The sequence below is a fragment of the Neophocaena asiaeorientalis genome, unplaced genomic scaffold (assembly GCF_003031525.2).
Source record: "Neophocaena asiaeorientalis asiaeorientalis breed wild unplaced genomic scaffold, Neophocaena_asiaeorientalis_V1.1 scaffold2, whole genome shotgun sequence".
NCBI lineage: Eukaryota > Metazoa > Chordata > Mammalia > Artiodactyla > Phocoenidae > Neophocaena > Neophocaena asiaeorientalis.
The window spans coordinates 128,469-149,068 of NW_020172182.1; the positions used below are offsets into that span (position 1 = coordinate 128,469).

At 37.2% G+C, this 20,600-nt stretch overlaps 1 protein-coding gene and 1 long non-coding RNA gene across 12 annotated transcripts in view; one reads left to right on the forward strand and one right to left on the reverse strand.

The window, feature by feature from the left end:
- SLTM (SAFB like transcription modulator) overlaps positions 1-13,752 on the forward strand; it is a 44,617-nt gene extending 30,865 nt beyond the window's left edge. For all 11 annotated transcript variants that reach the window (XM_024761335.1, XM_024761276.1, XM_024761295.1 and 8 more), the window contains 10 exons: positions 95-261; positions 740-825; positions 1,037-1,200; positions 3,603-3,783; positions 4,521-4,645; positions 5,485-5,655; positions 6,629-6,943; positions 7,057-7,201; positions 10,660-10,820; positions 12,689-13,752. In XM_024761335.1, the coding sequence (XP_024617103.1) occupies positions 95-261; positions 740-825; positions 1,037-1,200; positions 3,603-3,783; positions 4,521-4,645; positions 5,485-5,655; positions 6,629-6,943; positions 7,057-7,201; positions 10,660-10,820; positions 12,689-12,797 (1,624 nt within the window). In that variant the 3' untranslated portion in view covers positions 12,798-13,752. The remainder of the gene's footprint in view (positions 1-94; positions 262-739; positions 826-1,036; positions 1,201-3,602; positions 3,784-4,520; positions 4,646-5,484; positions 5,656-6,628; positions 6,944-7,056; positions 7,202-10,659; positions 10,821-12,688) is intronic.
- Positions 8-18,229, reverse strand: LOC112410674 (uncharacterized). The gene is made up of 4 exons (XR_003005472.1): positions 16,873-18,229; positions 15,919-16,105; positions 4,470-4,586; positions 8-141 (listed from the first exon to the last, which is right to left on the reverse strand). It is a non-coding gene; the product is annotated as an uncharacterized LOC112410674 (long non-coding RNA).
- Between the last annotated feature and the right edge of the window lie 2,371 nt (positions 18,230-20,600).

Genomic DNA, 20,600 nt, shown 5'->3' on the forward strand with positions numbered 1-20,600 from the left:
GGATTTACTTTGTTGATAAGCATATAGACTTTCTTGGTACACTGATGAAGTAGTCCTCATTTTGTTGTTTTCTTGCGTGTTGTGGTATGGTCAGGACACAAGCCTCAGTCAAAAAAGAAGAGAAGAGGTCATCTGAGAAACCTGAAAAAAAAGAAAGCAAGGATACTAAGAAAATAGAAGGTAAAGATGAGAAGAGTGATAATGGATCAAGTGGCCAAACTTCAGAATCGATTAAAAAAAGTGAAGAAAAGAAACGAATAAGTATGCTATGCATCTTTCTTCTCAATCCCTTTCTAATGCATCCTACAATTTAATTTTTACAGTGGAAGGGGAAACTTGAGATTACAATCCAGATAAATACTTAAACTTTGTTATTAGATGTCACTATGGTAGAAAAGGAGGTCTAATAGGCTGATTGTCTTCTCCTTTTCCACTCTTAGGAAACAGATGTCTTCTTCCACCTAAGCCCATTTACTGTTAAATCTGGGCTGGCTGAAAACGGTCAATGAGTAATAGCTATGTAATTGATCTTTTGGTATCTCTGAAAGTATTTATGTTAGCGGATCAAGCTTTAAAAGCTCTTTACCTTTAAGTTCTCATAGAATACGTTTTTTATTTCATGTATTCGTTTATGAATATTTGGTTGTCTAAGAATTCAGCATTTTTACATTATATTTTCTTTTTTACTGAAATATTTTTAGACATTTGCTTATCTAATTTTTTTTCTTTTTCCTCTTAGGTTCAAAGAGTCCAGGACATATGGTAATACTAGACCAAACTAAAGGAGATCATTGTAGGCCATCAAGAAGGGGAAGATATGAGAAAGTAAGTCTCTGAGATGGATGTTGTATACTATTCCACCTGTTCCCAAAAGAAGCTAAGTCAGTATCTCTAACCATTTTGCATACTTCCATGCCAGAAAACCTAAGAAAAGGGGAATGTCATTACTCATTTAGGCTTTTTAAATGACCAGCTCAACTTGAAAAAACAAAATTATTTTAACTTGTAGTCCTGTTATAATTTTTTTTTTCTACAGATTCATGGAAGAAGCAAGGAAAAGGAGAGAGCTAGCTTAGATAAAAAAAGGGACAAAGACTACAGGAGGAAAGACATCTTGCCTTTTGAAAAGATGAAGGAACAAAGATTGAGAGAACATTTAGTTCGTTTTGAAAGATTGCGACGAGCAATGGAACTTCGAAGGTAGGAAAAGAGTCTGTTTATACCTGTCTTTAACTATAGGTACATCTTTAACACTAGTTATAAACCAGATTTCTGGAAATGGTATTCCTACAGAAAGATATTTGTCACTTTTAAGAAGTGCAGTAAAACCTACTGATTTCTTAAGTTTGCATAGTATTTTACGATTTACAAAATACTTTTCCATCTATTATCTCTGTCTTGACAGTTCTGTAAGATTAGTTATGTCCATTATATAAGTAAAAAAAATGGAGGCCCAGAGAGGCTAAATGACTCTTCCAATGCCACATGGCTAATGAGTGGCAGAGTCGGGACTCAGACCCAAGTCTTCTGACTCCAAGTCCAATGCTCTTTCCTCTACTCCAAAGCTGCCGCCATAAAAAACATGACTTTAAAGGAAAAATTGATTTTTGAGATAGGATAGTCTCAATGTAAGCTATAGTGGTCAAATAATATGTTAACATTTTAGGGAAAACTTATTGTACTTTGAATTAGAGACCAAGTGAAGGCAGATTTAACCCTGTGAACCTTATTGTGTTCAAGCTCTGTCCCAAAGCAGGCATTCTTTTTAAAACAAAATGAGAACAAAACATTTCTATTTTTAATGGCAATATCTCAACAGTTCATCATGAGTGCCAGTTTGCTTTCATATATCAATTTTTGGATGCCACTTAAAATATTCTTGTGAAAGTGTTTCATAATATAAATTTCCAAATATTAACCTATACTGTCAAATGGTCACTTACCATGAAATTTCATCTATTCATTCACAAGAGTGCTCGGAACTACCAGAGATACTTTTAGCAACTTAAATAGTACTGTGATTGCCACACAGTTTACCTAAGGGAAATAACCCTTGCATTACTCAGAACCTTTGTTGGAAGAGGTCTCAGCGCGCTTAGCCTCCTGTTTAGAGACCACAAGTTGGGAGGAGGGTGGGGTGGGAGTTACTAGGCAGCACTCCTCAAACCCATTAGACCAGCACCCCTTTCATAGCAAACAAAAGAGTTGCAGCACCTTCTTTACTAATCTGAAACGAAATTGGTATATGATATACCTACCTATACAAATACATGGAAAATATCAATATAAAGCCTTAACTGTGATACGAAGGAAAAATGAAAGTAATTTATAATGAAGCATATATTCCAGATATGAATGTTTAGGCATGACTCTCTAGAAGATCTAATGAAGTAGTCAGATGTTTGCACCCTTCTTAAGACTCAGTGAGAATGTGACAGCTACAAACACAGATTGATACCGGTTTGTCATATTGGTGAGTCAAATACCAGGAGTGTTGTTGACGTTATGACATGATATCTGAAATGGTGAACAACTCTTGGTGAAGTTCTCAAGAAAGTATCATTTTCCCTCTTACTTATATGGAGTTGCATTCCTGGAAACTTTAGTGTACATAAAGCCACGCCAAAGCAAATGAACCTAGCATTTATTAAAAATTAGGTTCTAGAGCTAGATTTTTTTCTCTAGAGGTGATTTTGTTTTGATGACATGAATGTCCATTATGGTATTTGAAAGGTATATTAGGAGTGTTGGACAGTTTTTTGTTATGCAGAACTATCTTGACTATTCCACACATTGGAAGATATTTAGAATCCTTGGTCCCCTTCACTAATTGCTGGTAACTGCCCCATGGTCATTGTGATAATTAAAAATGCTCCTCAGATTTCCATGGGGGCAGTACTGAACCGTTGAGAACCACTGGGTTACTAGGGGAAGACATGGTGATAGACAAAATACACTGGGTCCCTTAAAGTAAGGAAATGATTTTTAAAAAAAAACAAAAGCTGTTAAAAGTCTTAATATAATAACTTAATTTAGTTGAGCAAACATTTGAACTACCTCCTGAATCAAAGAAGCATGTTACCTGGAGCCATCTATTATGGGCTGTGAACACTCCAAAAGAGGCTTTGAGGCAACCGTTTATTATATACAGCATTTGCTGTAATTCATGCTGGTGGTTATGATCCCAAGTTATCAAAAATAAGGCCTACCTGATTTTAAGGAGATAGACTATGTCCTATTTTTCTATCAAAAACAGTAGAAGTTGTAGTTTTGCAAACTCATGTATGTAGAATATCTCCTTTTAAAAATGTTGATTAATTAATGGGCTGTTATAGTGGGATTTTTATTTAAACAAGAATCATGTAAGAGGCAACTACTCTATAAAATTCAGCTGTTCAGTTGACAGTCTTAATAAATAAGTGACAGTATTGAAATCTGTTTAAAGTTTTATTTTGAGTTCTCTTTCCAATTACATTAAAACTACTTAGAATGAGTTGAAGTTTAAAATTGCCAACCTCAAGGAAAAATACAAATTCAAAAGCTATTCTCTTTCACACAGTGCTAGCATAATTTAAGTATTTCTAAATACTGATTTTTGTTAGACGAAGAGAGATTGCAGAAAGAGAGCGTCGAGAGCGAGAACGCATTAGAATAATTCGTGAACGGGAAGAACGGGAACGCTTACAGAGAGAGAGAGAGCGCCTAGAAATTGAAAGGCAAAAACTAGAGAGAGAGAGAATGGAACGCGAACGCTTGGAAAGGGAACGCATTCGTATTGAACAGGTGCAGTCAGAAAATCTTTTCATCTTAAATAACTGACCTTTTTCAAACCCTGTGATTTTTGCCCTAAAATTTGCTTTACATGTTGTAAAGCTTCTATAGAATAAGTTTAGCTAATGAGCATTTATTAAGTGTCCCTGAAAGGTAACAGTGAATTAGGTGCTAGTTAAAAATACATTTAGTTATGACTTTGTTCTAGCCAATTGGTAATACCTCGAGCTCTGCAATATCATGGCAGCCTAATAGTCTGAGCATAGGACTATGAGTCCAGAGTAGTTGTAATCCAGGCTCTGTCACTATCCCATTCTTAGAAAATAACTATTTCCTTACATATTATAGTGGGAGTGATTTCCCAAGGCTGGAAGGAAATAACGCCTCTCTTTGCAGAATTGTATCCAAGGTTTTAAGGCACTTAATCTTCATGCGTATTAAGAACTCTATTTCTAATTCCCTTTAGGTGCTTTTGTTTAAAATTATTAAACTAAATTTGACCTTCCAAATTTAAAAAATTGCCAGCTTTTAACACCCAGTCTCTGTCAATTTTAATGTTGCAGAACAATAGTCATAGCTTAGATTGCTAATTACTGAAGTCAGAATTTTTTATTTGTCCCAGGTATGTGTTTTGCCTGGTGCTTGCCTATGATGGTTTCTTAATGACAGGATTAAAACAAAGTTGCATATATACTTACCTTATGTTTTCATTTTGCATTGGTTGGTTCTTCCTTCTATGTTGTCTGAAGGAACGACGTAAGGAAGCTGAACGTATTGCTCGAGAACGAGAGGAACTGAGAAGGCAACAGCAGCAGCTTCGTTATGAACAAGAAAAAAGGAATTCTTTGAAACGCCCACGTGATGTAGATCATAGGTAGTTGCTTACTTTCTTCAACAGTAGCTTACTATCTTATTCCTTAGTCCAAGCTAAGACTAACTCTAGAATTGGAGAGTACAGGCACCCATCACTGGAGTAAAGGGTCATGATCAACAGGGATGGGAATGATTGCAGTATTGAATTGGACCCAGTGCATTGTCAAGTAGAAGAGTCTGCTCTTCTTTCTGTTTCCCTTCCTAATGCAAATGTTTTTCCACTATGACTGGAAATACATGGTAGACTTCAGCAATGGCTCTCAAACTCAGACCCATTTTGAAAATTCTTACGGGGTAGTGCAGATGGTACAGAAATCAAAGTCATAAATTTAGGAAGACTAAAATATAGATTCTGTACGTGTTTGCATTCATGGTTCTTAATAGATTTCAAAATACAATATAGTCATTTAATTTTCTCATTATACATTCTGTGAGATTTAGTTGATAGTGTTGAGAAATAAGTGGAGTGAATGAATTGTGCTTGGGACTGACCCCTCTAACCTTTCCAAAGTTAAGTATAACCAAAAAGGTTGTATACACCTAGTTAGAATTTTATCATAAAATGGTATCAAGTGTTTATCTTATTTGTCTTTTCCATTTAGTAATTTGAAAACAAACAATTTTTCAACTATTTTCTTTCCTGTGAAATTCCTCTAATAACTATATGACTTTGTATAACAACAATTTTTTGCTAGCTTGTTCTTGTAACAGTGTTTTGTCTTGAGTTTATTAGCCCTCTGTATCCACAGTTCCTAGCATGTGGTATGTATGACTCCAAGTAAGTGTTATTTGATTGTTGTAAAACTAATTTATATAAACAAGCAAATATTTTTCTTCAAGGCGAGATGATCCTTACTGGAGCGAGAATAAAAAGTTGTCTCTAGATACAGATGCACGATTCGGCCACGGATCTGACTACTCTCGACAACAGAATAGATTTAATGACTTTGATCACCGAGAGAGGGGCAGGTTTCCTGAGAGTTCCTCAATACAGTCTTCATCTTTTGAAAGGTAAACAGATTATGTTGAAAAATGCTGTATTTGGTATATGAGCCTTGTTAGTGATAGTTTGGTTCTCGGTTAAAATCTTAAGTACAGGTCATACCTGAGTGTTAGAACAAATCATATGTTTGGTTTTTGTATTTGTTAATGAGACTGTGATTCAGTATTCAACATTAGTTTTATAGGCCACCATATAACACAGTTAAGTAGGTTGGTTTTATCTAAGTGGGAGTACTGTTAACTTTGGATGGGCCTCAACTGTGAAGAACAGTAAAATATCCCTCAGGTTGGTAGTGACTTGATGTAATTTCCCTTGGATGGCAACAAACCAACCTTCATGCCAGACATTTAGCTCAATTTAAAAGAATATAGGTTATTATCAATAATTGTGGCTATTTTTGGTCGCCTTACCTTAAGTTAATTCTTATTTATTTAGTATTTTATTTTTACATCTTTATTGGAGGATAATTGCTTTACAATGGTGTGTTGGTTTCTGCTTTAAAACAAAGTGAATCAGTTATACATATACATATGTTCCCATATCTCTTCCATCTTAATTTTTTTTTTAAAGCTTTTTTTTTTTTTTTAATTAATTAATTAATTTTTTGTCTGTGTTGGGTCTTCATTTCTGTGCAAGGGCTTTCTCTAGTTGCGGCAAGCGGGGGCCACTTTTCATCGTGGTGCGCGGGCCTCTCACTGTTGCAACCTCTCTTGTTGTGGAGCACAGCCTCCAGACGCGCAGGCTCAGTAGCTGTAGCTCACGGGCCTAGTTGCTCCTTGGCATATGGGATCTTCCCAGACCAGGGCTCGAACCTGTGTCCCCTGCATCGGCAGGCAGATTCTCAACCACTGCGCCACCAGGGAAGCCCTTAAGTTAATTTTTAAAGAAGGTGTTACTACTGTAGGTTATGCAAATAAAGTTAAGAAGAATAAGGCCAAGTAAGTACTTCTCAGGACCTGTGTTCTTTGTTTTGGATAACAGGCGAGAACGTTTTGTTGGTCACAGTGAAGGGAAAAAAACACGTCCTTCTGCACGAAGAGAAGATCCAGGTTTTGAAAGGTATCCCAAAAATTTCAGTGATTCCAGAAGAAATGAGCCTCTACCACCAAGAAACGAACTTAGAGAAACAGACAGGCGAGAAGTACGAGGGGAACGAGATGAGAGGAGGACAGTGATCATTCATGACAGGCCTGATATCACTCACCCTAGACATCCTCGAGAAGGAGGGCCCAATCCATCTAGACCAACCTCCTGGAAGAGTGAAGGAGGCATGTCCACCGACAAACGAGAAGCAAGGTATTTGTGTAGTTTCTAATGACTAGCTAGTGGTGGTTTATAATGCATTTGGGTTTTTCAAAAAAAGGTATAATAGAGTTTGATTGTGTATGTTTTTGGATTTTGTTTAACAGAGTTGAAAGGCCAGAAAGATCTGGGAGAGAAGTATCAGGGCACAGTGTGAGAGGGGCTCCCCCTGGGAATCGCAGTAATGCTTCAGGCTATGGAAACAGAGAGGGAGACAGAGGAGTAATCACAGACCGAGGAAGTGGAGCACAGGTAAATGCTTATGCAGGTTTATTGTCAACTCTCCAGAAATAAATTTAAAGGACTTATGAGACACATTGTATCTACAGTATCATTTGAGTGTGGACTAGACTAGTTAGATTAGAATGATTGAGAGTTTCTTGTGAAAGATCTTAATGCCTCTTGTATTTTCAAGTCAGTAGTTGAACATAGTCCAGAGAAGCAGGATACTAGCCCTGAAATTTTTTTTTCCTTCCAGTTTTATTGAGATATAATTGACATACAGAAAGAATTGTGTAAGTTTAAGGTGTACAGTGTAATGATTTGACTTACATACATGATGAAATGAATGTAGCCCTGAAATTTTTGTTAAACTTCCTGCGAAAATTTGAGAATTGTTATATTTGGTAGATGAGCCTTCCTAATGATGACTGGCTTTATTTCTTTTTTAAGAAATTGAGGCTTTCAAACTGGATGGGAAATCTTGGGCCCCTACTTGTGTTTCTCTTTCACCTTTTCCTTTTTTTTATTGTTTTTTTGGTTTATAATACTCTCTCTTTTCTCCCACTTTATTAAGTAGCTTAAAGTATAGAACTGAAATAAAACAGTTGTCTCTTTTTTGCTCTTTTATTTTTAAAGGTAGGTACGTGGAATATTTTGTATTTGCCTTTTTGACTCTTGTGACACTTTATTGACTTGAATATTTTCTATTAAGAAGTTAATGAATCTCGACAGAGGACATATCTTAGCAATTCAAATGAGCAAAAACCTTTTACCTGATTTGAAAGCATTCTGTCAATGAAATACTGGCATAATATGGGTTGACGGTAGCAGAGATAGAATATTCTCTTAAATTACATACAGAAAAGAATTCTGAAGTGTGTGTGTATGTGCATGTGTGTCTCCATCCTTCAGCCTGTAGTATACTCTGGTGCTCTGTTTTGTATTTGAATACATACTAGGTTTTGTAGCAACATTTTTTACCAGAAAACTTTTTAATCTCTTGGCATTCTATACAACTATGCACTTTGCATTTCATACAAAGCATTTTTGAAATGGATTTGGGCCTGCTGGGATTTATTAAGTTTTAATGTTTCTAGTAAGTAGAAATGTTCAATAGATGAATTCATTGAGCTATTTATCCTGAATAGAACATTTAAGATTTGTTACATAATCCAGATATTCTGCCTTAGTTAGAGTAAAATTTAAGTCTCGTAGACTAGTGCCCTTGCATTCACATACCCTTTTTGCAAAAGGTATCCTGAGGGAAGAGATACTGTTCCTCCCTTGGAAATTTGGTTTTCATGATGTTGGTCTATAAGCTGTTCTGACTGTAGTATTGGGTTGGCAAAAAAGTTCCTTCGGTTTTTAAGTACAAATAAAAGACACATTTTTCATTTTCACCAAGAACTTTATTGAACAACGTATTCACCGTTTTGTTCCACTACCTTCTGCCATTTTTCAGGCAACTTCATAATTCCGTCTTCCCAAAACTTTTAATCTTTTTGAGCAAAGAACTGTTCCATGTGCCTTTTACAGTCTTCCAGGGACTTGAAATTTTTCCCATTAAGAGAATTTTGTAAAGACCAAAATAAGTGGAAAGCCGAATGTGCAATGTCTGGTGAATATGGCGGAAGAATCAGAACTTCCCAGCCAAGCTGTAACAGTTTTTGCCTGGTCATCAAAGAAACATGCAGTCTTGCATTATCCTGATGGAAGATTCTGTGTTTTCTATTGACTAATCTGGACGCTTTTCGTCGAGTGCCACTTTCAGTTGGTCTAATTGGGAGCAGTACTTGTCGGAGTTAATTGTTTGGTTTTCTGGAAGGACTCCCTTCTAATCCCACTATATACGCATCACCTTCTTTGGATGAAGAACGACTTTTGGCATGGTTGGTGGTGGTTCATTTTGCTTGCCCTACAGTCTCTTCCGTTCCACATTGTAGTATGGTATCCACTTTTCATCGCCCGTCACAATTTGTTTTAAAAATGGAACATTTTCGTTACGTTTCAGTAGAGAAATGCATGTGGAAATACGGTCAAGAAGGGTTTTTTTCACTTAACTTACGTGGAACCCAAACGTCAAAGCGATTCACATAACCAAGCTGGTGCAAATGATTTTCAGCACTTGATTTGGATATTTTGAGTATGTCGGCTATCTCCCACGTGGTATAATGTTGATTATTCTCAATGTCTCGATTTGATTGCTATCAACTTCAGCTGGTCTACCCAACCGTGGAACATCATCCAGCGAGAAATCTTCAGCACAGTACTTCCCAAACCAACCTTTGACACGTTTGGTCAGTCACAGCATCTTCTCCATACACCGTGCAAATCGTTTTTTGTGTTTCAATTGCGTTTTTACCTTTCTTGAAATAATAAAGCATAATATGCCAAAAATGTGGCTTTTTTTCTTCCATCTTCAGTATTAAAATGGCTACACAAAAATTCACCAATTTTGGGTTTTTTTTAAATGCACGCTGATATGACAGCTGTCACAATACAATCTAACAAAATTGTTTTGAATGAAGTTAAAGACAACTAAGCGCCACTAGAGCCATCCTACGGGAAAACCGAACGAACCTTTTGGCCAACCCAACATATCTCTGTAGGGCACCTTCAGATTTCTGTAGGCTAACTATCATAACTTTTGACTCTTTTTTTCCTGCAGATCCTTAGTTCTCTGCTTTTGTTTCTTTATGTTCACTATTCTTTTTTCTTCATAGTCATGGATGTAAGACCTTGTAAGAGCCATAGCACTAACTAGTACTGTGTACAGTAAGATGACAGCTCCTGTTTCTATGTGGTATTTTCATGTTGATCATATACCCCACCTTGATTTGTCTTAAGGTTTTGACCTCTTAGTATGCCTTCTTACATATGTATAGAAGATCCAGGCATTACATGTAGACCCAGAAATACTCAAGGGTCAAAAAGTACATGGGTGCTAGAAGGTATAGAAATAACAGTGCTGAATCATATTCTGTCCTACCTTTTCTACCCTGAAGCCTGAGAAGCTTCTTAGTTCAAAGTAGATAGAAACCTTTTTTCATATTATTCATTCTTTCATCTTCTCACACATCTTACTAATTTCCTTCTGACATTAAAAGTATACCATAAGGGGCTTCCCTGGTGGCACAGTGGTTAAGAATCCACCTGCCAACGCAGGGGACATGGGTTTGAGCCCTGGTCCGGGAAGATCCCACATGCAGCAGAACAGCTAAGCCCGTGGGCCACAACTACTGAGCCTCCACTCTAGAGCCTGTGCTCCGCAACAAGAGAAGCCACTGCAATGAGAAGCCCACGCACCGCAATGAAGAGTAGCCCCGCTTGCCGCAACTAGAGAAAGCCTGCATGCAGCAGCAAAGACCCAACACAGCCAAAAATAAATAAAAATAAAATAAATTTATCAAAAAAAAAAAGTACACCGTAAGTAAATTGGCCTGAGGCGGAGTCTGTCCTGATTTTTCTCTTAATATGTTATTCTTTAGCACTATCCTGAAGAACGACATGTGGTTGACCGCCATGGACGGGACACAAGTGGACCAAGGAAAGAATGGCATGGTCCACCTTCTCAAGGGCCTAGCTATCATGATGCAAGGCGAATGGGTGATGGCCGGACAGGAGCAGGCATGATAACGCAGCATACAAGGTAAGTAGTTAATCAGTTAAGACTTTTCTGCCAGCATGCAACCAAACCTTCTTCCTTTTCCTTAAAGGTCATTATAGTTTCTGAGAGATTGAATTGTAACTAGTAACAACCCTAGGTCTGCCCAGATATTTCCTCATATTAACCCAAAATCTCCAGGGCAGCTGATGTTAATTTGTGAGTTAACATTCCTCATTGTAAGTTAATTGATTGACATTCTGGCATATCAGTCTCGATACAGGTAGGTATTTATGTCAGAATCCAGTAGATAATGAAGCTTTTTAATTTCATGTTGGAACCATCTTCTTGTTCACTATCATTCTGAAAATTCCTAGAAAGGAAGAAGAAACTGAAAGTATGTTCTGCTTCCTCCTTTTTCAAATAGGTCTAGCAAAATTTTTGGACATTTATCCCAAAGCCTGTTCAAATGCTAGGAGACGAGCTTTCTTTTCTCTTCATACCAACATCCATTGTGGCCCTTCAGCTGGCAAGTGTTTGGCCTCTCTCTCCCATGCCCTTTTTTCTTTCCCATTCATCTGTCTTAGAAGAGAACAGTGGCTTGGCTCAGTGATCCAAGTTACTCCTCTTCTATTGGTTGCTTCTAGCCTCAAACTTAAGTGACTTTACTATACTTGTGCCCTGCACAGCCTTTTCACTCATTCTGCCCTTGGTTATTAAAGTCACCAATACCTTTTTTCTTGACAAATATAGATTCCTTTATTTTCTTAGTTCTTGGGCTCCTTGGTGGTTAAGCACTGTTGCTTTTCCTTTTTCAAAACATTCCTCTGTTTTCTAATGTACCATAATTTTCTTTTCTACCTTTTTAATTTACTTATTGGCTCCTTCACACGGTTGGATTTTAGATACTGTTTTTTATTTTTAGCTTTATATCATGATCTCCATGTAAATGCTTGGAGGTCTCCAGAAATTCAGGGTCACAAGCAAACTCATTCCTCTGCTGTTTAAAACCTTTATGTTTCAGTTGTTGTCTCCAGCTTCTTTTGATTTGCCATTGCCAGACTGGGCCTCATCTTTATCTTTCTCCACTCCTAGCATAAATTTCTAAGTATGGTTCAGTTAAAAAAATATATTTGTGGTAGCTTTGTCTTCTTGCTCATTTCAGCTCCTGTCAGATCTTCCCAAATGAGTGTTTTCTCTCCTCCATTTTTCACGTTATTTCTAAATTTAACCGTTGGGACTGTTTTCTTACACTGTTTACTTGCTCCAAAACTACAAACAGCTTCTTTAGGTTACAGGATCTAATCCAGATTCCTCAGCCTGGCATCCAAACCTTTCTGTAATTTGGTTTTATCCTACTTAAACCATTTCACCATGGGTTTTTCCCTCCCAAATTGGTTGTAGGATTTTGGGGTGGGTCTTTATTCCTGTATTATCCGTTCGTACCTACTGTGTTGCATTATACATAGAAAAGAAATTCCAAAAATATTTGTTGAATGATGTCCTGTAGTTCAGAGGTTCAAGTTCCTAGTTGATGCTGCAGATCTGGGGGCCACACTTTGAGAAACACTGCTCCAGTCCATTCATTCACAGACCATTAAATGGCTTACTAAGAGGCAGAGGCTTTGACGTGAGGTTTCCTGAGTTGAAATCCTTACACCACCATTTATTATCAGATAGATCACCATTGTGATCCTGGGCAAGTTACTTAGCTTCTAGATCTGTCTTTCTTCATCAGGAAAGTGGGGTTAGTAATGGTACATACCTCACAGGACTGTTAAAAAGAGTAAATTATTTAATATGTGTAAAGTACAAAGAACAGTGTCTGTTAAGTGATAATCACTTTTTAGGTATTAGCTGTAATTATTTGTTCTTTTGTTCTCTGACATTTTTTTCTTTTAAACCTTTTTCAGTAATGCATCCCCAATTAATAGAATTGTACAAATCAGTGGCAATTCCATGCCAAGAGGAAGTGGCTCTGGATTTAAGCCATTTAAGGGTGGACCTCCACGACGATTCTGAAAATTAGCTCTCTGCCACGGTTTCAAGATAATTTATTGAAATCTCCTGTAAACTTTACTTGACTACTTATGAAGAGGACCTCTGACTTGCTTGAGATTTCTGTCAGACTTTTTCTTTTTTCTCTTTTTTTAAAATTTAACATGATTGCTTTTCTCAATTTTGGAGAAGATGTTTAAATAGTTCTGTTGTAACTTTTAATAGTTTTGTGTATCATTCAACTTTTTTTCTTGCAGCACCAAGACACATTTGAAAAGATAGGAATCAAAACCATTTTAATGCTGTGTGAATATAAAGCGTAGTTTGCAGGTGTGTGGTCGTAGTTTAATTTCCGGCATTAGCTCTGTGGTGTCAGACTCTAGAGTTACTTCTTGTCACCAAGCATTTTCAGCCTCCATTTTGAAGGCTGTTTAAGCTTAAAAAGTCTGCTGTTTAATTTTTAGAGAATAAGATTGTTCCTTGCATTTCTGAGTATTATGTAACCTATTTTTGCAGAAGGTACTGTTACATTAAGTGCATCTGTGTATCCTGGTTTTAAAAAATGTACTCTTTTTTGAAATAAACCTTCATATTCTGTATAGTTGCTAAAGCGTTGAGAACCTTTTTAATTGTAAAATGAGAACCGATTTTCAGTTTAGTGTAGCAGCACACTTGTTCAGGTTTGCATGGTATGAAACCAAATAGATTACTGAAACCTTGGCCATGAGGTTTGTATCACTGAGGTTCTTAGACTGAGTTGTGCAGGTAAGTGCACTTTTAGGTAATCTGCACTGTTTGATGGATAAATTCCATCTCTGGGAATTGTGTGGGTATTAATGTTTCCATATTCCCAACTATGTTGAGAAGTGGAAAAAAAAAAACCCAGGTTCTAGATTGGTGAATCAGTTGGGTTTTGTAAATACTTGTATGTGGGAAGGCATTGTTGTCTCTTTGTGAAAATAAAAATCCACACCTGGAAGTGTATGTGTCTTTGTTTCCAGCTTTTTAGGTGTTAGTCCTCCAGCCCTTTTACTTACTCCAAGTAATTGACTAGGTTTAGAGCTTTAACGACAGACTTTTGGTTTTTGTTCCTAGGAAATAAGTCTAACTTTGACTCTTCATCTCAGTAGCTGGGCAGCACACTTTGTTGAAGTGTTGGAACCTTAAGCACTAACCTTACTGGTTTTTTTCTTTAAGGCATCTTTTCCAGGAAAGTCCTTCAAGGTAAATTCAGAAGAGCGCCTCTTAAAGCCTCGCATATTCCTTCATGTAAATCAGTGATGAGTAATTCAGATGGTCTAGATTCTTGGAAAACTCAGCAGTCTGTATGCTCGTACAGAGTAAAAGATGGGTGCCAAGGGATTGCTCTGAGGCCATCTTTTGATTTGAGAAGGAGTCTTTATAGAAGTTCTTGTAAGTGTCCCTGAGTGGTTATGGCTGTGCCCATGAGGTGGCTCAGACTTCTGAGTGCTGTGGGCAGCCAGGGTACCCTTGTCTTTGACTCTGGGGGAACTGGCACTTTTTGTATTGTTCTGGATTTCATATCCTTTTCTTCCCTTCCTGACTCTACAGTTGTGGGAGCAGGTGATTGTGTGTGTGTGTGTGTGTGTGTGTGTGTGTGTGTGTGTGTCTGTCTGTCTGTCTGTCTAGGGGTCTACTTCTTCATTTCCTGATCCCCTCTGCGCTTTGTACAACAGCACAGTGGAAGCCTCAGTATGTATTGGAGTGAACTAACTTCTGCTCTGCCTCTTTGTGACTTTGGGTCTCTGTGTCACTTCTGATCTTTTTTCCTCATTTGTAGAGTGGCGCTGTGCTCACCACCAGGGATTACACAGTTGCTAACATTCGTAAGCACTTTACGTGCTGGGCAGTGTACTGAGCATCTTAGGCGCGTTGCTTGCCTAATACTCAAAAGAATCCTACTGACCGTAAGTAACAATTACTGTCCTACCCAGTTTTCAGATGGGGATCTGAGAAGTAATCTCTTAAAGTAGTAGATCTCTGATTTGTTATAATCTCGTCTACACCTACTCCGAATGGTACAACAGTCTACAGACTGGTAGGTAGTTATTTTTTCCTCAGTTTGCCATAGTATAGCATTTTCAAGTTGAAAAAAACCAACAAAACCACCTTCTGAAATTTTGGCATTGAGTTTGGGAGTAGCCCTTAGGGTTCAGGGGCACCTGTTAGAGATCTGGTTGGCTAAGGATCACTAGTGAAAACCAATTTTAGAGATTTTATAAAGGAAGATGGGTTCCTCAAAACCAAGGAAAAGGAGAAAATTTTGTTACTCTGCATATACTTGTTGAGCAATCCAAAAATGTTTCAGCAATCCAATAATATAGAAGGTTTCAGTGATTTAGGAGTAACAGCTTACAGTGGTTCAAGAAAAAGCCCGTCTTAGCAAGCTTGGGCAGGACACTGAAGTCAGAAACTACACATGCCCAAAATAATTGTAAAAGAAAAAAAAAATCTTCAGAGTTGCATAGAAAAATTTAGAAACCCTTCTGCCTATCTTTGTATCCCTTGCTAGACTGTCACTTAACCCAGTTCCTCCATACTTCAGCCTGTTCCAACAGTTAAACATTTACTGAATCCTTAACTGTAAAAATGTCAAATTACTTTTGCATTTTTTCCAACTTCGTCTAATCCAGCTCCTTACCTAAAGATGAATCTTTTCCAGTACCTCCAGTGCTTAATTAGCTTTCCCCTCAGTGCCTCTGATCTAACATGTTCACTTCCCCCCCCCACACACAAACTAGCTAATCCTCACAAACATTTAGTCACTATCTTCAAAGTCCGTAAGGCTGCCATATATAAAATTCTCTTTCCTACATCACTTAAACTGCATCAGTCAACAAATACTGCCTATTTTTACCTGCAACGAATTGTTTTCTGAAATCCTTCAGTGCTTCCTGCAAAATAAGCTATCTTTCCTTTCTCTGTTATACATAGCCCTTCTAACCAGGCTTAATGGTTAGGTTCCAAACAATTTTCACCTATGTATTCTGTGCTAATTGCCTTTGTCTTATGTCCACACCACCAAACGGCATGTATTTTTCTCTTCTGTTTTAAACCTTCAAATTATCACCTCATCTCCCTTGGAATAAATCTAAAGTCTTTGGAGTTGCACTACTTCTCTCACCTCATTTCCTGCTACTCTCCTTGCTCACTTTGTTTCCATCACATTGGCCTCTTCTTGTTTCTTGAATACAGCATCCCGTCTCTGGCCTTTTGCATTGATTCCTTGATCTGGAATGCACTTCCCCCACATATCCACATATCTCACTTCAAGTCTTCATGAAAATATCATGTTCTCAGTGATGCCTTCCCTGGTGTTATATTAAAACTCATTAATACTGCCACACTCTTAGCCCACCCTCAGTATTCTCCCTCCCCCTTCCCATCTGACATTTATCATTTGTTTCTTCCAACTGGGATGTAAGCTCCAGGAGGGCAGCAATTTTTGTTGGCTTTTTGTTTTGTTTTCACTGCCATATCGTGAGCACCTGGCACTTGGTAGCTACTCAATATAATTGTCGAATAAATATATGGAGAATTCAGAATTTGTATAGAAGGGGCTTAGGGGCTGCAGTCTGGTAGGAATGGGGGTTGGGGTGGGGGGTCTGGGATTTATCTTGAAATTACATTGGTGTAACCAACACACTTTTCTAAGAAACCTTGAGAGCATCTGGTGAAAATTGAGGTAAGGGCTTGAGGACGGCCAAAAGCCTTTCCAAGCTACCCTTCGGAGAAGCCACCAGTAAGAAATGGGACCATTTAGAGACAGGCTGCCCAGACCATCAGATGTAAGCCACAGAGGAGATGCCTGCCTTAGGCATGAATATTAGCCATTAGATCATCTTTGCTCCAGCTCCAGGCTCACCAAATCATATATTTGCTTCCCACTTGGATTTGCCAGTGGGGTTAGGAAGCAAGAATATGAAATCTGCACAGTAGTTAAATTTTTATCGGTTTAGTAGAGACTGCCTAAGTACATCAAAAGCTCAAGCAATAAGCAGTCATTTGGATAAAGACAGTTTTCCTTCTCTAAAATTTCTAATGACATCCATCAACATATATGAATTCATTAACTTACTCATCATATGCTGCCAGGCATCTGGGAGATGGAGTGGAGCGCAGACAGATCAGTCTCGTGATGCATTCCTTAAGTATAGGATAATAAGACTAAAAATTCTAAAATATTCTGTAAGATAAGGAACAACTGAGGTTGAGAATCACTAGGGAGATATAGCTCAGAGTAAGAAGGACCAAACACTCTTTGAAGAGCAGCTGACAATTTTATGAGTAGTAGAGTTTTCTTCATCACTGCTCCAACACGTCATCTTAGTTTCAGAAACGCCGTCTTTTGCCAGTGGGATGAGATGCTCTGATTAATGTAATTTTCTAGTTAACTGATGATTAATAACTTCATATAGTTGAATCACTTGGGGTAGGAGAAGGGGAACTTCGGCATCATCTTAAGGAACTTGTGTCCAGGGCTTTTAGAACTGTCTTGGTTGAGCTCTGAAATATTAATATTATGTATTATTTAGATAAGAAGTACTTTGTTTTTATTCTGTTAACTGGAGAGTCGCCTTTAAAAAGGATTATAGATAGATACCAAGATTAAGAGACTAGATCCAGAGTTAGAAGTCTTGGAGACTGGTTCTGATCCTACTAACTGGAGCATATAATCTAACCTTTATGGTCCCCAATTTCTTTATCCACAGATTTATGGCTTTTATGATTCCTGTCTAACTTATAATAAAAATTCAAATATAGGCAACTCTGGTCATTCTAACTAATCACAGGAGCCTAAAGGGGAAAAAAGTCTTGTCACATAATAAGGTAACTAATACTTCAAGCTTAATGTTTGTCAGGCATGGTAAATATATTATGAGCTTGACCGTCATCACAGAAGTTAGTGTTTATTGAGCACTTACCATGTGCTAGGCATTGTACTAGGTAATTTACATGCATTAACTCATTTAATTCCCACAACAGGATTATGATTTAGGTATACGTACTGCTATTATTCCCATTTTAATTTGTGGAAACGAAGGAACAATTTGCTCAAGATCATAAAGATAGCAAGTGGTGGAACCAAGGTTCAAACATAGGCATGTACTTAGAAGAAGATCACTTCAAGTCATTTCATCCAGTGTAGGGGAGGTACGACCAGTGATGTACATGTGATATATTTGATACCACAAAGCAAATAATTTCTAAACATCTCCTCCTCTATATGACAAAATTATTTTCCAAAATAAGCATTTCCTGTATTTAGTTTTAAATTAGTGATTAAAAAAGAATTTTCAGTTTAAAAGATATTACTACAGTTCAATAAAGTATTTTTTGCATTAACTAAAATTTGTACTTACGAAGAAAAATATTACAGTTTATAATTCTCACTCTATTTAACTACTTTAAAAAATTTAAACATAAAATCTCAAGGTGGGGGGCTTCCCTGGTGGCACAGTGGTTGAGAGTCCGCCTGCCGATGCAGGGGACACGGGTTCGTGCCCCGGTCCGGGAAGATCCCACGTGCCGCGGAGCGGCTGGGCCCGTGAGCCATGGCCGGTGAGCCTGCGCGTCCGGAGCCTGTGCTTCTCAACTGGAGAGGCCACAACAGTGAGAGGCCCGCGTATTGCAAAAAAAAAAAAAATCTCAAGGTGGAAATGGTGAATGACAAATGAGGTAACTCGAGGTCTAGTTTTCAGTGTATAGGTCTTGCACATATTTTGATAAATTTATATTTAGTATGTTTGATGCTATTATAAATAGAATTTTAAATTTCAGTTTTCCATCATTTGTTGCTAGTATATAGAAATTGTTTTTAAATTTTTGAAGTAAAATTTACAAAAAATACTATGCATACATTTCAAGTGTACAGTTTAATGAGTTTTGACAAGTGTATACACCCAAGTAACCACTACCATGTTCAAGATGCAGAATACTTTCATCACTAAAGGTTTTCCTCGTGCCCTTTCCTGGTTATTACAATTCACATGTTCAGCCCTAGGCAACAACTTATCTGCTTTCTATCACTAGAGATTCTGTTTCCTAGAGTTTCATATAAACAATCATAAAATAATCTCTACTTTTGTATCTGGCTCCTTTTGTTCAGTGTAACATTTTTGCAATTCATCCATGTTGCTTTGTATATCAGTAGTTCCTCTTTGTTCCTGTATAGTATTGCACTGTATGGGTGTACTACAATTTTTTATGCATTCACCTATTGATTAAAATTTGAGTTGACAGTTTTTGGCTATTATGAATAAAACTGGTATGAATATTTGTGTACAATTCTGTGCACATGTTTTCATTTCTCTTGAGTAAATATGTAGGAGTGGAATTGCTGGGAATATGTGTGTCTGTATATATATATATATGTATATATATATAATATTTATTATGTAAGGCATACCTCATTTTATCATGCTTCACAGATACTGCTTTTTTACAAATTGAAGGTTTGTGGCAACCCTGCATTGAGCAAGGCTATTGGCACCATTTTTCCAACAATATTTGCTCACTTCATGTCTCTGTGTCACATTTTGATAATTCAATATTTCAAACATTTTCATTATTATTATATTTCTTATGGTGGTCTGTGATGAGTGATCCTTGATGTTACTACTACAACTTGCTGAAGACTCAGATGGTGGTTAGGACTTTTTAACTGTAAAATATTTTTATATTTCTTTATTTTATTATTTATTTTAAAAAAGATCAATAGGGATTTAATCATTAAGGAAAAGTTGATATTTAACATGATACAAGGCTTTGAAAAATATGGACTTTGTTTTTTTAGTACATAAGAGGATAAACAAAGTAACATTTGTTTTTCTAAAATTTATCATTTTAACTTTTTATTTTATATTGGAGTATAGTTGATTAACAAAGTTATGGTAGTTTCAGGTGTATGGCGAAGTGATTCAGTTACACATATACATATATCTATTCTTTTTCAAATTCTTTTCCCATTTAGCTTGTAACATAATATTGCGCAGAGTTCCCTGTGTTACAAAGTAGGTCCTTGTTGGTTATCCATTTAAAATATAAGTGTATACGTGTCAGTCCCACACTCCCTAACTGTCCCCTTCCCCCCTGGTAACCATTAGTTTGTTCTATAAGTCTGTGAGTCTGTTTCTGTTTTGTAAATAAGTTCATTTGTTTCATTTTAGATTCCATATATTCGCAGTATCGTATATTTCTCTTCCTCTGACTTAACTTCACTCAATATGACAATCTCTAGGTCCAACCATGATGCTGCAAACGGCATTAATTCATTTTTAATGGCTGAGTAATATTCCTTTGTATATAGGTACCACATCTTCTTTATCCATTCCTCTTTTCATGGACACATAGGTTGCTTCCATGTCTTGGCTACTGTAAACATTGCTGCAATGAACATCGGGGGTGGGGTGCATGTATCCTTTTGGACCATGTTTTTCTCTGGATATATGCCCAGGAGTGGAACTGCAGGATCATATGGTAGCTCTTTTTCCAGTTTTTTAAGGAACCTCCATACTCTTCTCCATCATGGCTGTACCAATTTAAATTCCTACCAACAGTGTAGGAGGGTTCCCTTCTCTCCACATCCTCTCCAGCATTGGTTGCTTGTGGATTTTTTGATGATGGCCATTTTGACTGGTGTGAGGTGATACCTCATGATAGTTTTGATTTGCATTTCTCTAATAATTGGTGATGTTGAGCATCTTTTCATGTGTGTGTGGGCCATCTGTATGTCTTTCTTTGGAGAAATGTCTGTTTAGGCCTTCTGCCCATTTTTTGTTTGGGTTGTTTGTTTTGATGATATTA